The sequence below is a fragment of the Anguilla rostrata genome, chromosome 8, assembly GCF_018555375.3.
Source record: "Anguilla rostrata isolate EN2019 chromosome 8, ASM1855537v3, whole genome shotgun sequence".
NCBI classification, from domain to species: domain Eukaryota; kingdom Metazoa; phylum Chordata; class Actinopteri; order Anguilliformes; family Anguillidae; genus Anguilla; species Anguilla rostrata.
This window is the reverse complement of record NC_057940.1, coordinates 24,984,788-25,012,476: the sequence shown is the minus strand read 5'-3', so window position 1 is coordinate 25,012,476 and position 27,689 is coordinate 24,984,788. Positions and strand designations below refer to the sequence as shown.

Here is a 27,689-nt window from a genome sequence, read left to right as displayed (position 1 = left end):
AGCTCCTCCATGCTGAACCCGGGTCTGAGCGGCTCCCACCACAGATATGAGCTCCTCCATGCTGAACCTGGGTCTGAGCGGCTCACACCACAGATATCAGCTCCTCCATGCTGAACCAGGGTCTGAGCAGCTCACACCACAGATATGAGCTCCTCCATGCTGAACCTGGGTCTGTGGGGCTCACACCACAGATATGAGCTCCTCCATGCTGAACACGGGTCTGAGCGGCTCACACCACAGATATGAGCTCCTCCATGCTGAACCTGGGTCTGTGGGGCTCACACCACAGATATGAGCTCCTCCATGCTGAACCTGGGTCTGAACAGGACCACACAAAAACCTTTATAATTCAGCTATGCGCACAAAATTGAAAGATACTGTATTATAGCTTTCGTATTACAGGGTATATTATAGGGTTTGTGACCTTGCTGAGCTTCTGTGATGTGAGCTGAGAACCCTGTGGAGTGAACATTGAAGGCCCAGAGTCCAGCACTCCCATCATGACACACTGTCAATAGGACACTGCTGCCGATATCATTCCATAATTCATGCTTCCCCGTTTCCATCCATCCCTCCATCCTTCTCTCGCTTTTCAGTGAATTCTCTTTAATCAATGAACCCTCACCGTCTCTGTCTTTACTGCACTGTAAAAAAACCACACACAGAGGGTGTCTCCTCACATCGCAGCTACATACATTAAACATGAACATTCTGAGCTGGGAATCAGAAATAGAAATAAAATCATGTCAAGAAGCCTCACAGTCACAGCCGTCTCTCCTGACTGATAATTTTAGATTTCTCAATTAGGCCTAAAGCTCGTTACCAAAGTCAGAGGCCCGAAACAGATTAGCACTATCGGTAACTAAGTGACCTACTAAGCGCACAGGGGAGAGACTGGGGGAGGGCGGAGGAGGACCGAGAGAAAGAGAGAGCAAGACGGCGAGGCTTTCACACGCTAGGAGAACAAAGCGATAAAATCACCTCCTGCATCTGCGCGTCTACAGACACACCACAGAGGAAGAGCTCGCACGCACAGGTGCAGGCGGAGGTCCTCCGAGGAAAAGATGGAGGCTAAATTATTATCAAGGCCAGGAGGAGGGAAGAGGTGAGTGGGGAGGAAAGAGAGAGAGGGTGTAGGGGCAAAGAGGGCATATTTCACTACAGAGAGAACATCACAATGCTTTCACCCCCCCCCCCCCCCAGGCACACAAACACGCGCGCCTGAGTGAGGAAGCATTACATCACAGATAAGCGCCGGGGCAAGCTGGCACAGCGGCCCTGAACAGGACCAGGAGGCGTCGTTAGTCGCAGGGCACCCGCGCGGGGCACCGGAGCAGGGGCGTGGCACACAGGCGGGCTGATGGGGGCACATCCGTCTGCAGATGTAATCAGCGAGGCATCGGAATGCCAGCACGCACGGCCTGTTCCACCGCTCCGCAGAGGCGGGGGGGGAGGGGAGGGCGGACGGTCTGATTTTTAGCGCGGCTGCATTAATGGCGTGTATTAAGTGGATGGATGCGATTAGGGAGGGCCCCGCGGGAGGGGGCCCGTGCGAGGCTCCACCGGGACGGCACAGATTAAGCGACGGGCTGATTTGACAGGCAAATCTCCCGCGGCTCGCCCCCTCCCTGCAGGGCGCGACCGAGACAGCCATGCACACACAGTGCCCGCAGACACGACATGCTCCGCCCACACAGAAACCACCACACACAAGTAACAAGTCTTTTCGCACACACACAGATATATACACACACACACACACAAGTACAAGCTCTCGCACACACACACACGCACACACACACACTCACACAAACACATACACACAGACATACACGCTCGCACAAACACATACACACAGACACACAAACACACAGTGTCTGTGCATATAACGGCCCCATTTCCAAACAGACATGCTTCTGTAGGAGCACAAACATCACTGTCAGCACAGTACCTGTGAACAAGAACAGTTCTCATCTCCATCTAAACCTCCACCTGGCCCCACAGCTACAGCTCAGCCATCACATGTGTGACCACCACCCCCCCCTACCCAGCCCTCTGCGCTGTCACACACTCCAGTGCCACAGCTGCATGTGCATGGGGAGAGGAGGTCTACCCTTATCTGCCAAACTCTCGTATACCATAAAACAGACAAATTAGCTCTCATACATCAAAATCCGAAACGAAGCATGTTTCTGAGCAGTGACATCACTCTGAAGACACTCATTAATTGCTGGAAAGCTATGTGGCTAACAGAAGCTTCAGAGAAAAGGGAGGGGCAGTGCCTACAGACCCAACCACTTTCAGCTGAGAGTCACGAGGTGTGCACTCCTCAACCTGCAATGCCCCACACACAGAGAGACACACACAGACACACACAGACACAGACACACGCACACACACAGACACACAGACACACAGACACACACACACAGACACAGACACACAGACACACGCACACACAGACACACACAGGCACACACACACAGAAAGACACACACACACACAGCACCGGCACACAGACACACACAGACAGACAGACACAGACACAGACACAGACACACAGACACAGACACACACACAGACACACAGACACACAGACACACAGACACACAGACACACGAACACAGACACACGAACACAGGCTGCAATTGCACATGATCCCTGACCGTAGCCGTCCGCACAGCAGCCAACAACAGGATGGAGAATTCGACCAATCGGAAATCACGAGACACACCGGGGAGAGGCCACGCGGATGAGGGAAGGGGAGAGCAACCAATCAAACGTCACGAGACACACAGGAGCAAGGTCGGCCAGCCCACCCCCGCCCGAGCCTGGCCCACATACTGATGTAAGGCCGGCCATGACAAATACCAATACTTGCACTCGACTCCCCCAAACGAATAGCACGATTCATTAAAGTTTCATTCTGGGTCTCCCTCTGATGAGACACTGGCTCCATCTTTAGACGCACAAACACGCTCACTCACACTGTAGGACAGAAATAGGCAGCATCACACCACATTTCACAATTCATTCTGCAATAAAAACAAAGCTATTAAAAATGGCCTCATTACCCAGGCAACACGGTGGAATAAAACCACACAGCACTCAGCCCAAGTACCACGAATACCAAGCTGCACAGCCAGATTAGCCCTCTTACATACCGCAAAGTCCAGGCACTGCACATCACACCTTACGTTACACTTCAGTCTTTATGTTCCGTTACAACAGGCAGCCCCTTCCCTGTGGATAATGATGATGATGAAGATGCTATGGTACCGTCACCATCAGCTTTCCGCCACGGTCAGGACCGGCCTGGCCAGGAATGGATCTCACGCTACACACACGATGATATTTCACTCTGCTCTTACGTACATAAACTAGTGCTGACACGCACACCCATCAGGCCAGCAGATGCACACAGGGCACACGAAGCCAGATTAATCAGGGCACAATGAGGAGCGCGGGATGACAGATGGGAATATTAAAAGGCCCCCGTGCTCCCCGTGCTCCCCACCGCCCCCCACCTCCTCCCCTCTCCTCCCCCCTCCCACCCTCAGGAGGGCGATCCCTCGCTGGTCGATTCCTGGAGGAGGGAGATGGACGGATCGAGTGTCAGGACGGCAGCCGGACAGACGGGTGTGGAGACGTATGGATTTACTATCAGCTCGGCCCTGAGAGACGGACAGTGTGAACGACACTGACACAGAGCACTCTCCAGAGAGAGAGAGAGGGAGAGAGAGAGAGAGAGAGGGAGAGGGGGAGAGAGAGAGAGAGGGAGAGAGAGAGGGAGAGGGAGAGAGAGAGAGAGAGAGAGAGGAGAGAGAGAGGAGAGAGGAGAGAGGGAGAGAGGGAGAGAGAGAGAGAGAGAGGAGAGAGAGAGAGAGAGAGGGGGGAGAGAGAGAGAGGAGAGGGAGAGAGGGGGGGAAAGAGAGAGCAAGAATGAGAGGGGGAGAATGACAGAGATAAGAGAGAGAGAAAGAGGGAGAGGGGCAGATGTACCATTAAACAGCCTACAGCCAGTGCCAAGTCGTGAGACTGACCCCTGATGTACCCCACAAAAGGCACACAAACAGGAGAGAAGATATTTTCTTTCATTACTTATACTGAGCTCGGATGTGACCGGTAACACGACTCTGATTGTATTGTTAAGTACATAGATTTTATTGTCATTTCCCAATGCTATTCTGAAAGCATATATATATCCTCATCGTCCTCTGCTGTGGCCGCTTCATGGACTGGAGTAAAAATATTGGTTTACTGCCATCATCATGACTCCAATTTAGTAAACTGCTGCAGCGGCACTTCTCATCAGCGACAATGCGGATATGTTTGAGTGAGGGAGAGAGGTGCAAGCCTGAGAAGGAGAGGAATAAAGAAGGGAGGGGGAAGAGGGGATATGGTGGAGGGCTCCAGGACCCCCCTCTCAAATCACTGTGCTGGAAGCCGCCAGGCCCCACCGCACTTTCAGCACAGGAGACATTATTAATTTAGTGCTGCTGCCTCTCCCACACCCACCTCAGAGCTGTGTTTCCCTGAACCCTCCTTCCTCCTCCTCTCTCTCTTTCTGCACCATCCCCCTGCTGCACCCCCATCCCCCCCCCACCCCCCCCCAAGAAGATGTAGGGTTGGTACTTATGGCCTGAAACGGTGCGTTTGGGAGGGACGGGGTGCTGGGTGTACCCTGTCCTCTCCCCCGGCCCCCCTGGCGGAGTGGTAGTGCACGGAGGGCGGGGCAGAGGGCACAGCGTCGCCGCGGAGCCTGGCCCCGCCCCGCCCCCCGGCTCCCCGCCGCCGGAGCCTCATTATCGATTCCCCCTCGAGGCGCCCCTGCAGGCCCCGCGACCCGCTCAGCCCGCGCAGCGTCGCTCCAGTGCCACCGCCACCCTTCCAGAACATTCTATACTACACCGGCCGAGGGGGGAGGGAGGGGGCAGCACCCTCTCCACAGCTGCTCGATTCTGCAGTGTACATGTTCACACAGGCTCAGACCCTCTCAATGGCGCCAGACCCGCACACATCTAAAATAACTACGGCTGGCTCCTTATGTAAGAGCGCTAAGCTGGAGAGCGCGGAGGGGCTGAGAGCGCCGTGCGATCCGGAGTATCCTTCTAACGCCTCAGCTCAGACAGCCGCTCCCAGGAATCTGGGCCTCTGTGGCGACAGGCATCGGGCCTCTGCGATCGTTTGCTTTTCCTGCCGGCGCAGTCAGGTGCTGCCGGTGAAACGTGGCCAAACAGGAAGCGCAGGGGGTAATCCTGCAGAGATACTGCGGGGGGGGGAGGGAGAGAGAGCGTGTGACAGCGAGAGAGAGGCGAGGGAGAAAGTGAAGAAGAGAGAGAAAGAGCAAAAGTGGGGCGGTAAAAGAAAAAGAGAGGAAGACAGAAACAGACAAGGGAAAGGGGGAAAGAGAGGAGAGAGAGGGAGTGAGAGTGAAGGAACGATGCCCAAAGGCACTGTATTCTACAGTGGGGAGGGAAACTGCTGGAATCCCGGAAACACAGATGGGAGGGGGTGAAAAACAATCTTTCCTCTCCAAACCACTCCGGTTTCCTCGGTCAACTCCTATGTCCAAGCACTGGAGAGTTCAATAAGCAGAACCTCTGTGAATATTTCAGCGTTTCAAAAGCACTCCCTGCTGAACTCTAAACAAAACGACGGCCCCGCTGAGCTTGAACCAGCTTTAAAAACACGTCAGAAGAACGCCACACATGCCAAACATTTTCTAAAGGCAAACTGATAATTACATTCATAGTACCAGGAAAAGCATTCTACGCAACGCAATACAACATTACAGTGTTCATTCCCCGAGAGGCCATTTCATTTTGGGAGAGAGCGTGTGTGTATAAACACTTTCACCATTTACAACACAGATTTATGTGACACCCCACAGTGCGCGTAACGGAATATAGCACAGTAACCACACACAACGCGTGCCCTCCGCTCTCTCTCTCTCTCTCTCTCTCTCTCTCTCTCTCTCTCCCTCCGTCTGTCTGGATGAGCAGTGCACTCGCTCCTGTGAGAAAGGAGGACAAGCCGGGCAGAGGCCTCCCCTCACTTCCCCTAATCCTGAAACTGCAGGCCGTCAGCACGTCCCAAAGCGGCGGACACCCACGTTTCCTGATGAATCTGTCAGGCTTCCGTCCGCTTACCTCAGTTTGATTACTGCCATGTTACAACTAGAGTGGAACGGTAAATTAGAGCACACATCGAGGTTAGGGACACTTCACCTGTTACACTGCACAGTGCTGTGCCGTACTGCGTTACACGCGGCCTAAAGCCAGGCTGCTTTTTGAACACCGTTGTGCTGTTATTTAACGCACCATTTTCTTTCAGCGCAATAAAAGCCTTACCCTTCAGGCAAGACGTGCAGCACCACATCAAACACAGAATACGTTTGTTATAAATCTGAGCTCAGCTCTCCATCCTAGTTTTTTTTTTGCACTGGCAATCCTGACAGTCGCTTTGTGTCTGTCTGTCCCTCGGACCTCAGGGTACATCCATCCGCATGTCCCTCAGTTTTTTGTGTCCATCTCTCTATCCGTCCGGCCTCTGTGTACATTAGTCTGCCCCTGACATCTGTGAGAACGCACTTATCCCTCAGCCAGGCCTATCCTGTCATTGTTCAGGGGACTCGGCCTACTCCCTGCAAGCTGCATCACACACCAGATGAGTAACGGATAAACACACACACACACACATACACACATACACACCCACACACACACACACACCACGCACACACACACACACACACACACACACACACACACACACACACACACACACACACCACACAGCACACACACACACACCACACACACCACACACCACCAGCACACCACACGCACCACACACACACACACACACACACACACACAACTCACCCCCAACACACACACACCACACACACACACATGCACACACACATACACACCCACACACACACACACACACACACACACACACACACACAGATTAGCATAGGCAATTGTGCAATATCACCCAACCATGTGATTCCCCAGACTGATCAATTACAGCTCAGCTATGCGTTCGCTCCTCAGCAGACTGCACACTTCACGTTTCACAGTGCGTGGAGCTCGCGTGACTGATGGGCAGCTAACCCCCAGGAGCAATGAGGCGCGCAGACAGACAGACAGACAAACATTCCTGGGGCGGGCGGAGGGAGAGCTCACACCCACGCCGCTGAGGGAGCGGGGCTGCAGGCGGGGCACTGATTCAGCACAGACTGCGCCTGGAGAGCAGGGCCGGGGGCGCCGCAGACTCGGGAGGCCCGCGAGCGGGAACGCACTGGAACGAAGCTACTGAGACCCGGGCGCTAGCAGGGGCAGCTAGCGCGCTAGGAGCCCGCGCGGGACGGGAGCGAGGGGCAAAGCAGGGACTCCTCCGAGCCGCGCTCCTCCGAATACCTGTTCTGCCACCTCTCAGAGGAGAAAGGATCACACATCGGCAGCCGTTACTCTTCGCTGACTCACGTCCACCGCGCACGTCACCTGAAATGGCTTTAGCGATAACAGCAATCAGGATTCATTCTTTCTCTGTGACTAAAGTGATGCCCTTTGCGATCCCCATTCGCGTTCTGAAATTGAACCCAGCTATTTTTCACATCTACAGAAACTGGCGAAGTTACGTGAACTGCATAAAGGAGGGCCGACCACAAATGACGCCGTAAGGCAGAACAGAAGTGCGCGCGAATGCGTCGGGTGAGCGTCTTAGCTAAAGCAAAACCAACTAAACAGGTTCAGGATGATGATCAATGAAAGTTACATTTCTGCCCCTCCGCCCCCATTCACAGCCAGCAGGCCTCCTGCTGAAAGGCAGCAGTAAGTGCAGCTGCCACAAGGCCACACGCAGTCCCTCAGACTTCAGATCTCACTTCATCGGCCTTCACAGAGGAAAAGAGTCCCGAAGCTCAACACCAGCCACTCTCACTGAATAACAGCTAGAGACACAGAGTCTGGCACTTACCAACAGCAAAGGAAGGGACTGCACTGCTGTCAGCAATAATACACGGACAGGCTGCGTAGAGTTGCTGGACTTGCATTATCGTGGGCGTTTGTTCAGTAGTCTTTGTGATAAAGATCATGTATGAAAAGTTATTTTGACTTTGGAGACAGTGACACCTTCACCACGACGGAAGTTTTTTTTTTCCAAAATCGCACTTAAAAAGGCAGCAGATGCCAGCAGTAGTGATAACCATTTTGCGAATACCGATGCTGAGGTGGACACCAGCAATATCAGGAGCGGGCGAGAAGGCAGTCTTTGACACTGGGGTAAAATAAATCTTTAAAAAGTCTAGTGTCAGAGTCAGCGCGTTGAGGCACATCAGACAGCGAGGTCCAGGCCTGAGGGTGTGGGTCAGATCCCAGCGCCAGGCCTGTCCAGAGAGCACGCAGGACCCTGAGCCCCAAACACAGTCACCAACATGGAACAGTCCGCCCAAAACACAGGCTGCCACGCAGCCAAGATACAGCCACACGTGCCAGAAGGCACCAAGGTGGGCTCAAGCCATGACATTGATACCTAGAGCAGACTAGAACAGCTGCACAGACTAAATACCCGGTTTGTTATTATGCCCGCTATGCAAAATACTTGTTGTAATAACTGTGTCAGTTGGTCAAATCGAACCCTACTTTAGACTCATCCCTTTGAAGAAACTAAAAAGAGCACTCCTATTGATTATGGCGTTTATCAAAATGAAATTACAGGCTTGGTGATTGAACTGCTATTGATTGGCAGGCGGAGATGTAATTGTTCGTGATCATTTACTGCCAGAGGCTCTTCTGAGTCCAGGGTCAGGCCAGAAGTTCACTCCACACCAGCGTGGATATCGTACAGTATGACAACAGTTAACTGATGTTCTGAGCCGTATTCACTACATGTGAACTCTTGAGGAACAAACAACCTGTTATTGCCAAATAAAATATGATACAAGAAGCTACTCCACTGAGAATGCATTTAAAAACTCATACTCAGTAATTATAAAAGCAACTGCTGGCTAAATAGCAAAGAATGTGAACATAGCCTACTCCATTCAACAATTTCTCATTACAGCATTTGCGGTCTAGCTTTTTTAGCCAAATGTGTCGACAAGCCCATACCCATTCACCAAGGCACAATTCAGTTACCATGGCTGTAAAAACTTTTTGTACAGTCTTCAGCACACTGTCACGGGACAAATATAGGTTCTACGGTAATAATGTTAAACGGACTGTAGATAATTTTACAACTCTACAATAAAGAGAGAGAGAGAGAGAGAGAGAGAGAGAGAGAGAGAGAGAGAGAGAGAGAGAATCGCATTTCATTAGCCAATCAATAATTAAAAGGGCCCTCTTTTCATCAGCGCCGCATCACAGATGCGACCCGCGCCTATTGACATCTATCTCTCTCTCTCTCTCCCTCTCTCTTTCCATCCCGGTCAGTTTCAGTGGAGGCATTCATTTTTAACGCACCCCTGTCATCGGCATTACAAAACAGCAGCTATCAGGGACTGTAGGTAGGCTACCATGCAGTATAAATTTACTTCGAGAAGCCAAGCGACTAACGGCAGTGTCCCAGTTGGCTCCAGATGTATTCAGTTACACACACCCACTGCCCGCAAACACACAAGGGCGTTTTGATATACGCTACTTAATGAAGAGAAGCGTGTGATTTCATTAAACACATAAGGATTTCAACGCTGCAGACATTTACTTTAAATTTACTCTTGTTTTTCATAGACAGCACAGAGTCTCATTGTCCCGCGCCAACGAACACGCGGAGTCAGTTTATGGTTCTCGTTTATTTCACAGCTGATTAAAATTCAGCCGCATGGTCCGAGACTTCGTATAACTGCACTTTCACTGACGCCTAGATTCCACCCTATATCGAAAGCTGGGAGTAGTTACATACGCAAGCAATTCGTTTGCCAAAGCGAATAGCAAATGGAGCAGTTAGGCTACTCTGTGTTCGAAAAATAGTTTTACCCACAAAAATGTAAACAGTGTGAACATTTCCGATTATGACACTGCGCTGTCTTTCGTTCAAGATCAATACATAACCCCCTCTTTTGCGGTCACCCTTACCTTTATATCTCTCGAGTACGTCTTCGTAGGCTTGAGCAAATTCTTTCTCCTGGGAATGGGTTGTAGGCAGTAACCCCGGTATGAAACCAGCCATGGCGTTCCTATTCCCGGTAGCCGGCTCGGAACGGCCCGCTACCTTAGCAATCCAGAGCTGTGGATCCGGGTCTTCGCCAACGCAGCTGTCAAGTCCGGTTTACGCTCAAATCAACGGTGGATGTAGCCCTTTGGGTGTTTTGATTGTAACCTATTAAACAATTAACTTCTTTAATTCGTTAAGAACATTTAGGACTCACAAGCTAACTAGCTAAACAGTAGGCTACCATCCTTTTCTAGGTTCTAAGGGTAAAAAACTAATTCGGCAAAATAGAAAACAGTAAGCTGTGCCTTTATTGACCGTTTCTCGCCTTTGCGTACAAATATCTGACTGCATAGATTAGACTATTTTTACAAATAATGCATAATGATTTACTTAATTGCGCCGTAACTATTTTATTTACCCGTGTGCATAAATACAGACTCATCTGGCGCCGTGCTACATGAAGTCAAATCTTCTACGTCCGAGCCGGCGAGAATGCTTTTTGTATGTGTGCGCGCGTCTGTCAGTGTGTCTGGGTGGGGGGGTCGGAGGCTTTGCTCTACGATTCCTTCCAAAATCAGAAGCGAGGCTTGAGCGTAGTAATATCCGGACGCCGGTAGAGATATTCCTTTGTCAGTTTCCGTAGTCTTCCTCGACGAAACTCGCTTGGAAATCCTCCGCTCCTGTTCCGATCCATGCGACCCAATGTAATGGCCGCTTCTATTAAAGGTATGGCTTGTGGCTGTGACTCCCAGCCTGCCTCTCTCTCTCTCCTCCCTCTCGCAAAGGCAGCTCAGGTTTCTCTATTCTTCCTGCGGAGCCTGTCATCCATCCCTCTCTGCCAGCCACGCCAGAAACATCCAACACAGGAAATTTATCACCGGGAGAGTAGCTGGTTGTCGTAAATTGCGTATGGAATACTGGACTTTGTCGCCATCGCGTGGTATATTCTGGGCAGCGCAACGGAACCTATTTTGCTTCCATAATTTCAAGATTCTCCGTGGAATAATCATCTTTGCGGGTAACGGCCGTATAAAATGCTACGACTGCCATCTACCGGTAATGGTGATTTAACATACCGGGAAACAGGTGAAAATAACCGCTAAATTATCGGACCAAAGACTAAGCACGTAAAAAAAAATTCAGGTCTGTGAAAATATATGTGCCAAGATTGACCAGCCCTTTCTGTGATTGCTGAAACACCCCATTAGTTATTATTAGAGCTCAAAGTTATACCAGGTGGTTATCTGGGTCCATTGCAGTAAATCCTACAACTCTGGGGCTTCAGAATCAAAAAGCAAACGGCAGGTAAATGGTTCAGAGTAACACAATGAGATGTGGGGCATAAATCCAAGAGCCTGTGTCCATCGGGATGAACGGGTAAGCAGATCCAGACATGTGCGATTGCTGCATCCCTGTTACAGAGCAGGTGTGTATGAGAAAGAGGGTAACGGGCGCAATGCATGACAAAGCTTAGGTCAACGGTCAGACCTCACTGAGAGACCTGGTGGCAGGAATTTGCAGGGGTCTTTAAATTCATCAGGCTGTCAATTACCATGTGTATGACACTGACTGATTGGAATGCTCTGTGATTTATTAGTTCGGACTGAATTAAAATTCAACTGTGCACAGTGAGTGATTAGGGAAACTGGATGTCTGTCTGCTGCTCTTTTGAAACCAAACATTGATTTCCAAGAGAGAGCAAGCGATTGAGAGGGAAACAGAAAGAGTAAGAGAGAAGGAGATTTAGAGAGATGGAGAGAGGGAATGGGGAAGGATGAGGCTCCGGTGTCTTCTCCAGCTCAGATGAATAATTGATAAGAACAGCACCCTTGCAGAGCCTGCTCTCCATTTCCTGGTCTCCCCCTCTCTGCCACATAATCACACTCACAATCAGTCAGGGGGTACTGGTATCCTAGGGTAGGGATGGGTTTTACATTCTGATTTGGAATCTGAACCATGCCCGTGCAAGCTGTGGCTGGCAGTCCTGCAGGGCAACACAAAACTGGCGCTAGCATCAGCCAAGGGAGCGAGGGTTTCGCTGGACTGGGAATATGGCATCTCCTCGCTCACTCGCTAGCGACCCCCACTGGCTGATCAGGCACCCGCGGTCCATTTGTTCAGCTGCACATGAAGTGTCTTCCTCTGAATCAACTCTGCACGCTAAACGTGTAGAGTGACCAGAAGCAGTGACTGGCATCGCATGCTTCGGAGGAGAGCGCATGCTTGGCCGCGCGCTCCCAAATCAGCTGGAGAAGTTGCAGAAATGGGCGCTGATGAACGCAATTTGGTGTTCCAAAGCAGATGAAAAGGGGAAAGAGCAACACATAGTATAAAAATATACAATCTGTTTATAGCTTTTTTGCCTTCTCCACATGTGTGCAAGAAGAAAAAAATCTGAACGTAGGCACAAGCTCGAGAACCAAATCCCAAACGCAGGACAGTGACGAAAGCAAACGTGGACAGAAAGGAACAGCCACGCACAGGTTAGAGCACAGCCTCAAGTTTCAGAAGCCGGAAGAGGCGAAGTAAATTGAGAGGCCCGATCTTGTTGCTGGCTGTCAGTCTTGCCTTTACCACAGGCCATAAGATACAGACAGGGGGGGGGGGGGATGTTGATTCATTTGGACAGGGGGACTAGTGGTCAGGATTCAGGGTCAGATTCATGTATGAGTGATATGGTTATCTCAGGGTAAACCTGTGTATTTCCCTTTTGACAAAGCTGATAATGCTTGTGTGCTCTGGTGCACCTGCATATCGATTGTTTGTTCTCTGTCATAAATATATTATGCGTTTCCCCATTTCCAATAATAAATCACTTTTTCAAAGACTTAAGTAACAGCTTGAATTTCTACCTCATTGCCATTATTGGAAAAAAACATTTCTTGTATGAATATTTCATGAATAGCACTGCAACCATTATCTTTGATAGGGAATAGATCAAATGGAATTTAAAACCATAAAATCTGTATTTGCCTCAATGCCAAAGTCATCGATTACGTATGTTAGAGACTTAGCCCTCCCTCTAGTGGCCAACTGCACCTACTGCAGCATCTAATTGACCGAAGGCCAGAGGATGCTTTTTTGTTTTGAACAATGCTGTCAGTGTAATCAGAGCTGCCTGAATCATCTCCTTCTCGTGCCCTGCAGCCCAGCTCTTTGAGCTGCTTCATGAGGGTGGTCACTGAGGCATAAAACCTCACAGCACCAAAGTATCAGATTTTTAGCTCTGTTCTTTTTTTCCTCCGTCTCCCAATTACTCTTTGCATTCCAGGCTTAAGAAAAGCACATATTTGGCACAACAAACACAATCTGTGTCAGGATCTGTGAGCACTAGATTTCTGCGTAAGCATTTTATGTACCTGACTTAACTGACATTTAATTTGTTGAGTGATACCTCACTCCCTTTCCAGTCTGAATGACTCAGTATCTACCCCCCCCTCCCATTACCAGCACCCCTGCCCCCTCAAGCTCCCTTTCTCCTTTCCCATCTATGTTCATGTCATCATCACTCTTTTTTTCTGGCCTCCTCTCTTTTCATCCTTGTTCTCTTTCTGTCTCCTTGCCTCCCCCTTCTCCCTTTACCCTCTTCCTTCTTTCTTTCCTCCTCTTTATATTATCTTTCACTCTACCTTCCTCTGTTTCCCTTCTTTCACAAACCCAAATTAAAATTCAAATGCTCTCCTTCTCTGTATATCACTGTTTGTTTTAATCTCTTTTCGGCTGCCCTCTGTCTTTCCTGCTCCTTCATAGCCATGGAAACGGGAATACTCAGTGTCTGTGTCCCCATGGCAACAGTGGGAAAGCAGAAGCGGGGCAGGGCTGTCCTCGGAGCTGCCTGAGTAGAAAGTCAGAGAGAAACGCAGGCAGATTCTTCGGCAGCTCAGTCATACGTATAGCCTGCACACACATCATTTGGGATCGAAAGGCAAACGCATGCATGTCGGTAAGAGAGGCATCGTATGTAACCATTTTAAAAATACAAGTGCAAATACAATACCTTACTTCTAAATGTTAAATAAAAATACCAGTAGGAAACTGACATGTTTGAATGTTAAACACTTTTTCACTGTGCAGCCATGCATTTATGGACAAACTCTTATTGCTTATGTCCATTGTCTACTTTAGCGATGACTCAAACAGTGCGGTCACTCTGACACATTCTTTCAGGTTTACCAGCTGTGTGATGCAGTGCTGACAGGTGCTACACTCTCAGATGCTGTATATAATGGCACATCCATTACCCAGGGGGTTCAGCTCTTCCCCTGCAATAATGAGGCCGCTTCCGCAGACACAGGGCACTGACTCTGCTCAACACCTCCGTGAACATCTTCACCTCAGTGAACTCCTTCATCAGGGCTTTCGTCTCGCACGTTCGGCCAGCAGAAGGTTGCTGTCTCAGCACTCAGCAGGTCCCATCAGCATAATCAAATTGTGCCGCTCAAAAACACCGCCATGACCACGGCCCGACCAAATTTACATAGGGAGCGTGTCCCTGAACCATGACCGTAACAGGACCACAGCAAGACCAGGCCACTGAGAGCCAGTCAGGGTACAGAATACAAGAATATAAACTGTAATACGCACATTTGATTTGATAGCGGTGCAAAAATCACCCGCTGGTCAATGCATTTGCACTCCGTTTTGCAACTAACTACTTCTGCACCTCTTTCGTCAGAATCAGCTCTTTTAGCATCTTGCTCTTCCATATTGCTCAGTTTTTTAAACAGGTACACATCACTTTCACCATCCAGCCACACAGCATCCTTCTGTTGTTTCCAATTGGTTCACAGAACATGTCAATCTACAGCACACAGAAATATGGAATCATGGCAGCAAGCCTGTGTCACACAGATATCATCACACCTGCCCACAGTGCCTGTACCTTGCAATGCATCCCGTTCAGTTAGCTTTGCAGCCACCCAACCAAACCCAGACAGTTTCAGGCTTCCACCAAATTACACACCAAGCACTGTGACACTGGTAGAGGAGTTCCACCCAACAGACACGCTCCCCCCACTGTACGAGTCACCTGCCACACCTGTCTTCTCCACGCTTCCCTCCTTTCTCTTCCTTCTTCCCATTTCTTTGTTTCCCTGCTTTCTTTTCCATCCCTCCACTCCTCCTCCCCTCTATCTGTTTGTATCTCTCCTCTTTCTATCCCCACCCTCTCTCCTCACCTTTGCCTCCATCTCCCTTCTCTTCTTTCCCTCCACCCTCTCTTCTGCCCTGTCTCTCCGCTCCCTCTCTCCAGGTGTGTCGGAGCGGCCCCTACCTGCGACGCGCACCACGGCCCTCTCCGCGGGGTCCAGCACCGAGTCCTGGCTCTTGCGCTTCCGCCGCTCGTGTCTGGAGAGGTTCCAGGGCAGGGTGTCGCCGGGGGCGGCGGGAGGCCCGGCAGGGCACGGCGACAGGGACCCGCCCGAGCGCTCGCTTCGGAAGGAGCGCTCGCTCACACACGATCGCTCGCTCAGGCTCTCCTCGTCTGAGGACGACATGGCGCTCGGAGGAGGACCACCTGCTGGGGTCACGGGGCCAGAGGGAGGGAAACAGAACAGAGAACATAAAACAAACAGTCACTGCTGGTAACTGATACCAATGATAGCAAGTTCTGGAACACTGACTTAAACATTAAACATTCAAAAATGCCTACTCTTTAAAGGGTTAATATCAATGCTAATCAATCATTTAATATTCAATACCTCTTTCTTCCACTCCAACATAAGACTGCTCTCACTTCAAAACAAGCAAGCTGATTTAAAAGGCAATGAACCCAACAGACCACAGGACTCGCTCGTACACAGTGACACAGGCAGAGCTCTTACTGAAGCTTCCCCTCCTTGGGTGATTCATCCAACGGCCAACTATGCAGCAGCTTGCAGGGCCTCCAGCCACAGTCAGCCCTGGCACAACAGGGATTCAATACCAGGCCTCAGGGTCCGTCACTTCACCGAACCCGCGGTGGTTTTACAGAACATCCACCCAACGGCACCATAAAGGTGATTCATTGCGTTCAGTGTAATGTTGCATAGGAAATGCACAGTGCATTGATTTTTTACTGCTGATGAAAGTCACCTTGGTAAGAGCCCAGTCTAATAGAGAGATGAGCAGAGGGTCGTCATAAATTAACTCGAGCAGGCCAGGGAGCTGCCCGACCCATGTGATAGAACACCGGACCGTGGCACACAGCCGTAAAAGCAGAGGTGACAAACGGGACAGTTCTTGGGGCCTGGATGGCCCGGTCCCACGCTGAGTCACTGGGGTGAGGAGGAGGAGCTGTGGGTGTGAAGTACATACGAGGGTCTGGATCGATGGTGATGGGCTTTAACCGTCAGGTCAGTGTTCTCCTTCGATTACCAGGAGAGGGCGGGGCCCCCTGGGAGCTGGGCTAGGCGTCTGTCAATCACAGCACACCAGCTGAGCCGACTGGCGATCAATACCCTTGATGCCTTCAGTGCTGGACGGGCCTCCTCCGATGACCCGTACCCTACACTCCACTGACCACAGCCTATACCCTACATCCCAGTGCCTACAGCACATGCCCCATGGCCAAAATCCCACAACCCATCCCCCATAAAACCTACAGCCAGATACACACACATACACATATGCACTTGTATACATACATATGACTATAAGACACAATACATACGCATGTGAATGTGAATGTGAATGCATCCGCATTACTTCAGTCTGAACAAATTATCTACGCCCTTCAGTGTCACTCAGATTTTCTCAACAGGAAAGAAGATGCCAGACAAGCAGATGCCAGCCAGCGAATCCCAGACAGGATGCTTCACTGTCCACACAGGCCCCATGCTCGCTGTGCCTTGCCTGCACGCATCAGAATCTCCAGCCAGTGACCCTGTGCTGCCTCAAAAAGGCGATGGTACCTGATAAAGAAGAGCACATCGCTTTGTTCGCTTGTGCTACTATTTGCTTCTGCCACACGAGAGACCATTTCAAGTAAGTAACATTTTATTATCTGGAATATTTTTATCTTGTGTGATTTGTACACTAAGTACATACTTGCTTACCACATCAATCAAATGTCCTTAATGTATTCATTACTAAATTTAAATGAAGGCTAAATCTATTCATTTTCAGCACATGATTAATGTTATAACATCTAGGCACATGGTTTTATTTAGGGCAAGTGATATAGCATGCACATTTCCAGTCAATCTTATTGCATTTGGTCTGATTTAATTGTGAGCCGAGCCTTGCCCATGAACTAAACCCACAAATTGGTTAGGGTCTATTTCTCTAAGCAGGAAGTGGTTAAGTTCTCTTCCTGCTCTCCATGCTGGTTCACTCCTCTTTTTCCTCGCTGTTCCCTGACAGCGCGTTCATCCTGTGGCAGGCTGCAGTTATAAGGAGTTATAAATAGAGATGGAATGGGGTTCAAAGCCACACTGCTTTATTTGAATTGCTGCGCAGTTCAAAAGAGAAAAGAGAGCTTTCTTCTCAATAAAACAAACTCAGTCACTTCCTTCACCTTTGTGTGTTTTTTTCCTCTGTCTGGCAGCAGACAGAACAACGGCACACAGAAATAACCGTTGGTCCTCATGCATACACGGTTCTGTTTAACCGATCAGCAATTACTCTGGCCACCGTGAGCGTGAAGAACTGAGATTCCATGTGAAATGCCCAGCACATCCACTGAGACATTCCTAAAATTCCATGCTGCATTATGGGTTTCAGACACTCCTCGTCAGAGGAGTGGCCCCTAAAACACAGATGCCACACTCCTCCCCCCTCCTCCCCCACGCCCCGCGTCTGTGAGCTGTGGGACGTCTGCATGGATGAGTGTGCAAACAAGTGCCTGCCCCCCTGCCATCCCAAACATCTGTGCATCTATGAGTAATGCTGATATACTGACAAGACTAAACTCCCCCACACACACATACACACACAAAACAGCATCTATATTTGCTGATGTACTGTTGAACAGAAGAGTCGGGGGGAGAGAGAGCGAGAGAGAGAGAGAGAGATGAGCATGTCATATGGCAAATATGGAAATATGGCAACAGCACCAAATGTGAACATGAAAATTGACCCAGGACACAGAAGGTATTTTCAGAACATTTAATGAAAACTTTCTGTTGGGTATTTGTTTATTTTTTTCAAGCATTTCAGTGTTGTTTCTTAACTTAGAAAATGCAAATTCAGGATATATCCTGGCAACAACTGTCATTGAGAGAGGAAGCATATTTGTATTTTCCGAGATGAACATGATCAAACTAATCTCCCTACATACCTGCACACTTCCATTCGTTAGACCCTCATAATATCACAAAGGCCCCCTTTTTAATCACAAATTGCTAGACAGAAATTCACACTTAACATTGTTATCCAATTTTCCACATTCTTGTGCCACACACTTGCAATAACATGGGGAATTCCCTTCTAAAAGTGGAATAGACCCTCATCCATTGGTCTGGAGTTGCACCCGTTTAGTGTAAGTGGCCTTTCTCAACAACAGAAAGAGAACAGAATGACTTTCTCATACTTTATTGATGTTCTCAATAATGTATGACATAATTATCATAGATGCCAGTGAATGAAGACTTGCAGAAAGGTGGCTAGAACTAATGTAGCGAACTAAAACTAGGACACACTGGAGTAAGGGAATACTTCATGTTAAGACCATAAATGGTCAATGAGCACCTTGACCCTGCCAGTCAGGGTAGGTTTGATATCAGTATTAGTGATTGAGTCTGAGGTTCAGAGGTTTCAGTGTCAGCTGTTCTGTCAATCATTGAAACAATCAACCAGTCCCCCTGTCTCAGCCATGTGAGTATCTGCCTGACAGCTCCCTTTGGAGTTAGAGACCATTATACTGATGTGATTTGTGCTTGAATCTTAGCAGTCTTGATACAGTTTGGCTGCTCATTAGTATCTTGGCTATCTTCTGTCTGTGGCCTCCCCATGAACATACTACAGCTAGTCTTTCTCTCTTGTTGCGTGCAAGACATTAGTAAGACTCTTACTGTGAAGACATACCTTCCATTAGCCTGAGACACCAGCCATGTGTCAGTCCTACCTTGTTCTGCCTTTTTCAGCCACCTCTAGCAACCAATAACCTATGCTTGTAATGGAAAAGTTGGTTGGGTACACAGAGGTGTGTGTGTGCTGTACTGCCTTAAACGCCAGCAACTTTATTCCAAACATATTTTATCTATATCTGAAAAAACCACCAGATCTTTTTTGACTGCTGGTATGCACAAAGGAATGGCATGATTTGTGGAATGCCATACAGATTATGGCAACGCATTTCATTCTCTGACGAGAGACTGCAAGGTTCATAAGTGAACACACTGTACTGGACAACTGGAACTGAGTGAAGTGCTATAGGTCTAGGTTCAGAATAGCACTATATTTGTGAATGGGTATGTTCGGCAGGAGTCTTACATGTCATAAATCTTATAGACGTTAATGCAAGCCTTGCAGCTGGTCTCCAGCAGGTGGAATGGTCAAGCTGTCCAATGAGGATATCTCAGGGAGGGACGGGTCTGCATTAGCAGCACTCGTTCAAGGGTGTGGCCATGTTGTGAGAAACAACACCAAAGTTCTTAACTTAATAGTATTGGGTGATAAATAATGTGACAATGTCTAGAATTGAAAATAGCGTGTAGCTTTTGCACACACAGCTATGTATGCGCTGAAGATCACCAGAACCGAATGAGCATGTATAAGCCATTTCTATACCTCCGTCTCGATTTATTTATTTATTTTTATTTTTTTTGTATTTCCCACGGCAGATGGGTGCATGGACAACGGGGCATATAAGGCACAAATCCCATTTTTTCTGCTAAGATTGCATTAATATTATTTTTTGATTATTTTAATTTATTACGTGTGCCTTTACCTAAGGGGGATTGACTATTCGATAATGACCCGCTAAGTAAACTAGGCGACTGTCTTCGGTAAAACAATCCATATGTACACGTACGCGTACATTACATCACTTGATAAAATATTTAACTATCACAATTAAGGCAGTTCCCTTTTCCCCAGCGGAGGGAGAAGCCTCGGGACGCATCGGCTGTAGCTCGTCTGTGACTGTAACTGTGTGCGCGAGATATTGTAGTTCAGTGAAATGCGGCCGATACAGCCTGCACGAAGTGTCAGCTCCAGCCCGGGATTTCCGTGGGAGCGGCTGTATTTTAATACAGGAGAACCCTTTGTTCGAATTGCTTGGATAACCTGCAAATTGCATTTGTCCGTTTATCCTCTCCGTGTGACTGGCATGCGTTTATTATCGTCGTTAGTGAAAATAAGATCGTTTTGAAAGCAAAACACCCAAACAAAACGTTGTGATATTCTTTTTCTGTTACAGGCTAAATTATTTCATTCATTCATTCTTAAGTGCATCAGTTGTTCCGGATCTCACACTACCTGATGATAATCACGAGGAAGATACATAATAATAATAATAATAATAATAATAATAATAATAATAATAATAATAATAATAATAATAGCCCTAATAATAAGGGAATTATTCGTTCTTATAGGCCCGTAAAATACGTTGCTAATTATGTAGCCTAATCATAACAACACAAATGGAATTACAGGGAAAAACTCAATTACGATGGAATGTCTCATCTGACAGTCGTTAAAGCACATACAGTACAACATTAACAGCCGGAGTACACATGCTGAGTCGCCCGGTCCACCGATACTGGAGCCCTTACCGGATAGCAACGCTGCACGGAGTGACAGACACGGGGATGCTGTGGCGTTGAGTCCGCTCCCTCACGGGTACACCTACTCCACAGTACACTGATCCAGATACGAGGGGGAGGGCGTAAGGGCCAGACGCTCAACCGTCTTTTCCTCCCGGAATACAGCGAATGATAAAACAGTTAGGCTATTCGGTAATGGCTGTCGGTTCCCTTCCCGCACGTTCTTTCCCCCTCTCCCGATCTCTTCTCTTCGCCCAGCCACCACCCCCTCCTCTCTCTTTCTCTCTCTCGCTCACTCTCCACTCACTTTCTGTTTTTTCTAGAGCCAGCTCGTGAGTTGAGCGCTGTGTGCATACGCGCGCTCATCCCCAAGCTGTGGTAATTCCTGTGCATTCCTCCAGCATCATTGATGCATAGCAGAAGCGCCCAGTTGGCCACGCACACATTTTGACACACTTCCTTTGGAGAGCACCTTACGGCATCTACGCAAACCTTGCACATACAAACAAACCAAAAAATCACAATAAATAGACTGATGAGAGAATGTACCTTGACAAGCTGATTTCTGTTACATATGATATTAATCCTCTTAACCCTCATCTCCGTATTTCTGTTTTGTGCTTCCATTGTTCTCTCTCAGTCTGTAGCCTACATCATTTCACTTATGGTTTTTGTCTGTCCACGAGACACAAATAAATCGCATGCTTGAGTGAGCACAAGAAGAATTAATTAAACAATAGCATTCATTGTCATCTTTCCACGGGACGGACGTCAACTGCACGGATGCACGATGGGTTTGGCAACGAGGTGATGGTGTCCGCGCACCCAAGCCTTGCTCTGCTCAGACTGTGGGAGACAGCAAGTTAATTCTATCGGGCAGGAGAGGATTAACCCGGTTCGTTGATGATGTTTTAACCAAACAAAAAATTCTAGATTCAGTAAAAGGTTTAGGGCACAGCACTGTTTTCTGACCGAATGGTGTATGGTAAGAGTCCAGTGACCGATGCTGCAGACGAAATGGAAAACATTTGTGTATTGTGGCATTTGTGTGTGTGTCTGTGTGTGAGTGTGTGTCTGTGTGTGTGTGGGGTGGGGGCTGTAACATTAGCTTTTCCAAGAAATGTTTTAATTCATTAAATCGTGGTCTATTGTGACACTGAACAGAAAATGCATGTTTTAAGCATGGTTGCCTCTTTAGGGACTCAGACACGCTAGTGCGCAAAATAACAGACCCACATTTGACTGCAAATTGAAGCCTTGTGATGTTTGGCATGCCATTCTCATCACACACACGGAGCTCGCACGTAAGTTTTAGAGCAAAAAAATACACCTCATACCCCATAGCAACTGATCTTTGACTACATTCTTAATAATGATGTTCTATCACATGTACATAAAAATAATATTGAAACCAGACGGTCACGGTCCGTGTTGACAATTGAATAGGCTGCTAGATACAGCGATGCATTTCCACTATCCTGCGGTGTATTGGCGCCACCTCGTGGCTACACTTCACAAAGCATAATCCGGTTAGAAGAATTGCAGTGAGGGACGCCAGTGTAATTGAATCAGACTGTTAGATGGACTGCATCCACTCATATATTTAAGTATTCATTGAAGAGATTGTCTCTGGGGAGCTGCCCTTAAGTGGGTCTAGCATTATCTTTTATCGACCAATTAAAGTCAGAGGTGTGACGATTGATATTGCTGCTGACAGATCGCATTCCAGACTTCAGATGGCTTCCTCAGTGCCTTCTCTGGGTACAGTGTGAGGAACAAGGAAGGACTATCATCATGAATGGACATCCAGCATACTTCCAACATATTAGAGAGGGTTTGGCCCTAGGGAGCGTTCGCAATAAGAATACATGGGACAAATAAATATATATTTTAAAAACTGTAAATGGAAATAACGTTAAATCAATAAAATACACTTGCAGCTCATCTCTTTTTGTCATCATTCAGCTTTTATTGTTGGGTTAATTTCTTCTTTTCAAAAAGGATTTCCAAAATCATGGGGGGAAAAAAAATAATTTTTCCTATTCGCTATGGCAATGAGTGACACAGTGACAGGTGAACCAGTGGAGGAATGTAAGGGGAAGGGCAACAGGGTGGTAGAAGGGGACACCATTAGGTCAGCAGGGTTCTGAATGACTGGCTGTGAACCTGCCAGTCAGTGCTAGAGCATCCTGGGGGAACGTCGGAATATTGTGAATCGATGCCTGAGGTCACACACCTCTTTGCGTAAGGGAGAGGGTCATTATGGCATTTAACAGCGCGAAAATGTCATTTTTGAAGAGGTATGCCCATCAGGTTATCCTGTGGGAGATAACAGGAAGAGCTGAAAGCAAGATGAGCATGCTATTTACACAACTCTGGCTTTATGTGCAGAGGAGATAGAGGCCTTAAGAGATCTTGGGTAGATAATAACTTGCATGTCTAAACCCTGTTGCTTATTTTTTGAGTTTTGAATGCAAGCTGTTCAATCTGAAACTGAATGTTGGGTCATGGGAGGGACTGAGATGAGAGGGTTGTGAGATGATGTATGAAAGTAATACACATTGCACTGACATTCAAGCCAGTCAGAAGAAACACTGCATCTTTTTACATGCACATCATTCCTTAGAGTGCACATGCAATTGTACTGACAGGTTAAAAACATTAAAAGGTTAAAAGTCATTTTGCCACTGCCATCTCTAGCATACTGCAAATAAGAGAGCATTCATGTTAAGTGTCTCTGCTCTTGTCTATTCATTTTGGGTTCATGCTCCAGCTACTGTTTCCTACACTGGTTGCAGCTGTGTACTCCCTCCCCCGTTTGAAAAATGTCAACATTGTCTTACAATAAATTGTTCAATAGAGAGCCTGATTCTAGCATTTAGTTTTGATTCACGAAGTGAAATTCGAATCCAGTATGAAAATGTGGAATTTAACCACGTGAACTATTAATTCACTTCTAACAGACTCTTCTACTTCCACTCAACACCCTTTATTCTGAAGCCAGGAAAAAGGGAAAGGTACAATATTAAGATTACAGATCTCCATTTACTTACTTGGAACGGGGAAGACAAACAATAGCAATATACGAATAACTATTTTACACAAAGCCCCTGGGCACACCACAGGTGTACGATGCTGAGGCGAGATCGAGCGCGAGCATGCATGCCTGCTGGGGGCCACGGCCATTGCTCCCTTTCGCTCAGTGGTGGCCCGGAGCAGTTAAGGATCCCTCCTTCTCCAGTTTTTCTTTCTGTTTTCGGATTTCATGGAGTCGCTTGAACTGGAAAGAGAGAGATGACAACATCAGCGTCTGAGTAACACAGCAAAGGTACAACAGCAAATCTATGAAACCCGGTAGCTACTGTGCCCTCAATTTAACACACTGGCTATAAGCAGCCAGTTGGCTACAACGGACAAAGGGTTTCAATGCCTAAATACCACCAGCTACTCATGGCCAATCCTGTCAGCTCCTCTAAAGAAAACAATCAATATCAAACATTAAGGCAGTTCTTAGCTTCTTGTGGATCACTTTTACCAATACTGGCCCCAACTGGGTTGTGCACCCTACTTTTCACGGTTTTGGAGCAACAGTCACAATTCTTGGTGTCACAAGTCCTGCACTTTTCGGTACGTCTCATATCAACTTACTGTCTTCTGACGGTGCATGCATTCATAAAAGTCTTCAAATTCAAGCCTGCACTCCTGCCGTGCCCGGGTCTGACCGATGCCATGGGAACACTCAATCCACTCCTTCTCAAAGGAGTGACAGCGCGAGGCTTGCTTGTAGGGTTGTTTCCCACTCTGGGCCAGCAACCAGCGGTCCAGATTCACACCGAACTTCGAATGCAAGTCGACAAATGGCATGATGCTGGGGATAAAAATACAAGTGAAGATAATATGGCAATGTGTCTATACACATTAAACAAGTAACTTCATACTAAAATAATTATTGCGACATTCACTAAGCTGTATCCACTTCACTACCACCGACTTGGTTTTCCGTTTAACTAACAGCTCTCAGCGTAACAGCTAGGTTTGCCACAGGTACAAATTTCGACCGGTTTTCTAATTATTTGTACAGGTCCGCGGATCCGACAGGGCAATGAAATAACCGGCATCTGAATTGATGGAAGCAGTTTTGCGTTAGTGTCTCAATGACTGCTCGCTCCCATAGAACCCGCCTGTCCGACGTCTGTTCCGAGGGGGACATCCCGTCTCCAGGTCCGACACCTGCCTCGTTAGCGAAATGCCTACGCTTCCAATTGTCCGGTTTGCACAAATTCTAAATCTCACAACCCTAGCAACAGCCTGAACAATTAAATTGATGAAACCCAGCAGTCTTCTTAACATAAATTAACCTATGAATTTCGTTCCAGCTGTACAAATCGCTGCCGTATCGAGCTACGTCTTTGTTTTCAATTTACATAATGGTATCTGCAGTAACCATCACGTGATATTCACTGCAAAACTAAGGTGATATCACCAGGCTAATTCTACCAGATAACTGTAAAACTCAATGTCAGTTAAACAGAAAATATCTCCTTGAATGGTCGTCGCAACAACTTGAAACTCTACCACACAGGTTAGCTAGCACATAATCAAAACGATAGCTAGCCAACTAGCCGATTTATCTAGCCAGCTGGTTCATCAACTAGTACTAGTTCCGATAAATAATATATCCAAGTAAACAGCTAGGAAAGTCATACACTTTTAAAGTCAGTTAGCAGGACAGCACTAGACATGCCACGCGTTGTCATGTAAGGTCAGCTAGCTACCTAAGAGCATAGCCCAGTAGCTGAGCTAGCTATGCCAGCTCGATAGCTAGCCACAAACATGTAAGCTAGCTACGTCTTAACGGTAGAGATCGATTGGGACGATACACACTATCAGGATAGTCTGCACGCAAAACAACTGGTTCAGAAGTGAGGTAGTTGGCAAACTGCGACAGCACAAAATATTACTCGCTGGTTTTTCAGCTATGTTGAACAATTTATCCTATGATTTACCTTGCAATTTCAGGAGCGTATTACTTTAACCTTCTCTGGATCGGTCCCTTCTGCTTTACGGTCAGCAAATACATCGACTGCCGTACGACGACTTGAGGATTGCGTTTACGACTTGGTCGCAAATAAGCATCTTCCTGTTTTAACTCATTCTACTGTATTATGTCCTGCGAATGCTCTAAGTTTTACTGCTGTCAATCTCGTACATGCAGGTTTGAGGGTAATGGGAATGTAGATATAATCGCAAATAAAACATATTATCGCATATATAGCCAAGTTATTCACATACACATATTATGCACTTCATAAACATTTATAAAAACATAATTCCTTTAAAATTCTGTATGCTTGTCAAGTTTCTAATATTGGTATGATGGGAAGTTCCACAAGTTATATTTAACAGAAACTAGGCTTAAGTTATATTTAACAGAAACTATTCCAAAACAGTACTAACCATATTTCCTTACATTATTTCAAGTTACTTGGCCCAGTGTTTCTTCATCTTCCCATCTCATCTCTCATTTGGTTTCTTCAAACGATCAGCCACTTCAAAGACACAAGTACTCTCTCAATATTGCAATGATAAGGGGTTCATGAGCTTAACTTGTCAAATGGTATACCTGTATAAAAGGTGCTATATAAATACTTCATTATTATTATTATTATTATTATTATTATTATGGTTGTTGTTGTTGTTATTGTTGTTATATCCTAATCAGAGCTTTATAAACTTTGGTTGTGTGTACAGACCTGGATCAGATGTCGTTCAATATCTTTAAGTGTTTTCTTGTTATGTTCAAATACTTTTCAAAATGAGAATAAGGAATGTTGCTCTTCAAACATATTTGGGTCTCAAAGAGCTTACTAGAAAGCAGAGACAAAACCAATTTATATGCTCCAACATTAGTCAGCTGGCTTTTGAAAGGAAGAGGTCACATATAAAATCTCATAAATTTAATGTGTGTGTATGTAAGAGTTTATATTGCCTGTGCCTGTGCCTTGACGGGTGTCAAGAAATACAAAAGATAGATGCTGCTCGAAGACCTCTCTTCAACATGTTTTTGATTATATCAGTTTTAAAATGAGGTGATGTGGGTATAGGTGTTGTTTCAGCTCAGCGCTAAAACAGCTGATTCTGCTAATCAAGGAAGAGTAAGTTTAGTTGGTTTGTTTAAACAGACATTTTAATTCTGGGCTGGAAAAGCCTGCACCCATACTGGCCGTCATTGGGTAAGATCGGAGGCCGCAGATGTATTTCTGTTTTTAATAATGATCAATACTAAATCCATAATTTTGGTGTTTGATAAATGATCAAAACTGAACTGAGGAGAAAAAGGACAAATAGTGGAATTACTGCATATGCAGACAAGAGAAGCTGATTTAGCGAAATGCTGAGCAAATCACGGTTAGCAGCATGACCAGATTGTGCTGTTGCTAGGACATTGTCGAGCAAGAAATAATGAAAGGTGCAAGAGAGACGGCCTCTGTGCCAGCAGGCGGGGTCACTCTCCACATGCTTGGGGGGGGGGGGCGATTGGGAGAGCATCTGTTCAAAACCAGCAGGAGGAACCACCCCACAACAGTGGTTCTGAGGGGTTAGACTGGGGAGACAGTCCCCCTCTGTCCATGTAAATATAATGGCTAACACATGAAACAGCTATTTCCATAGCAAGTTATGAGTTGGTTGAGCGGGTCACATACCTCGCCAAAGAACCTTAAATATTACACTACACACATACAAATACTTACACCCAGCTTCACGCTGCTCACCATCAACACACACACACACAGGACTCCATAGTATACATCACACACAGGCTCCCATCCTTATATT

General features: G+C 47.2%; 2 protein-coding genes and 1 long non-coding RNA gene across 10 annotated transcripts in view; 1 reads left to right on the top strand and 2 right to left on the bottom strand.

The window, feature by feature from the left end:
- The window catches only part of LOC135261212 (microtubule-actin cross-linking factor 1-like), a 97,148-nt gene extending 76,052 nt beyond the window's left edge, over positions 1-21,096 (bottom strand). The window contains exons 1-2 of one of the 7 annotated variants that reach the window (XM_064347276.1): positions 20,862-21,096; positions 15,437-15,682 (exon numbers count right to left, since the gene is read on the bottom strand). In XM_064347276.1, coding sequence (XP_064203346.1) covers positions 15,437-15,659 — 223 coding nt within the window. In that variant the 5' untranslated portion in view covers positions 15,660-15,682; positions 20,862-21,096. Of the gene's footprint in view, positions 1-10,085; positions 11,223-15,436; positions 15,683-20,861 lie in introns of those variants that run through there. The other 6 variants (XM_064347277.1, XM_064347278.1, XM_064347281.1 and 3 more) reach the window with 6 other exon arrangements.
- Positions 1-27,689, top strand: part of LOC135261225 (uncharacterized) — a 96,067-nt gene that overhangs the window by 10,655 nt on the left and 57,723 nt on the right. The window lies entirely within an intron of this gene.
- Positions 22,799-26,013, bottom strand: ndufs5 (NADH:ubiquinone oxidoreductase subunit S5). 2 transcript variants are annotated; one of them, XM_064347301.1, is made up of 3 exons: positions 25,859-26,013; positions 24,501-24,720; positions 22,799-24,132 (listed from the first exon to the last, which is right to left on the bottom strand). In XM_064347301.1, the coding sequence occupies exons 2-3, from the start codon at positions 24,714-24,716 to the stop codon at positions 24,052-24,054; spliced, it is 297 nt and encodes a 98-aa protein (XP_064203371.1). In that variant the 5' UTR covers positions 24,717-24,720; positions 25,859-26,013; the 3' UTR covers positions 22,799-24,051. The 2 variants fall into 2 exon arrangements, with proteins under 2 accessions (XP_064203371.1, XP_064203372.1); XM_064347302.1 differs by lacking the exon at positions 25,859-26,013 and adding an exon at positions 25,737-25,760.

What these genes read in the sequence shown, in the direction of transcription:
- ndufs5 (XM_064347301.1), bottom strand. Translation starts at nt 24,716, where the DNA reads ATGCCATTTGTCGACTTGCATTCGAAGTTCGGTGTGAATCTGGACCGC. An exon ending in GCATGCACCGTCAGAAGACA is followed by an intron (nt 24,133 to 24,500) that starts GTAAGTTGATAT and finishes CTCTCTTTCCAG; the next exon opens with TTCAAGCGACTCCATGAAAT.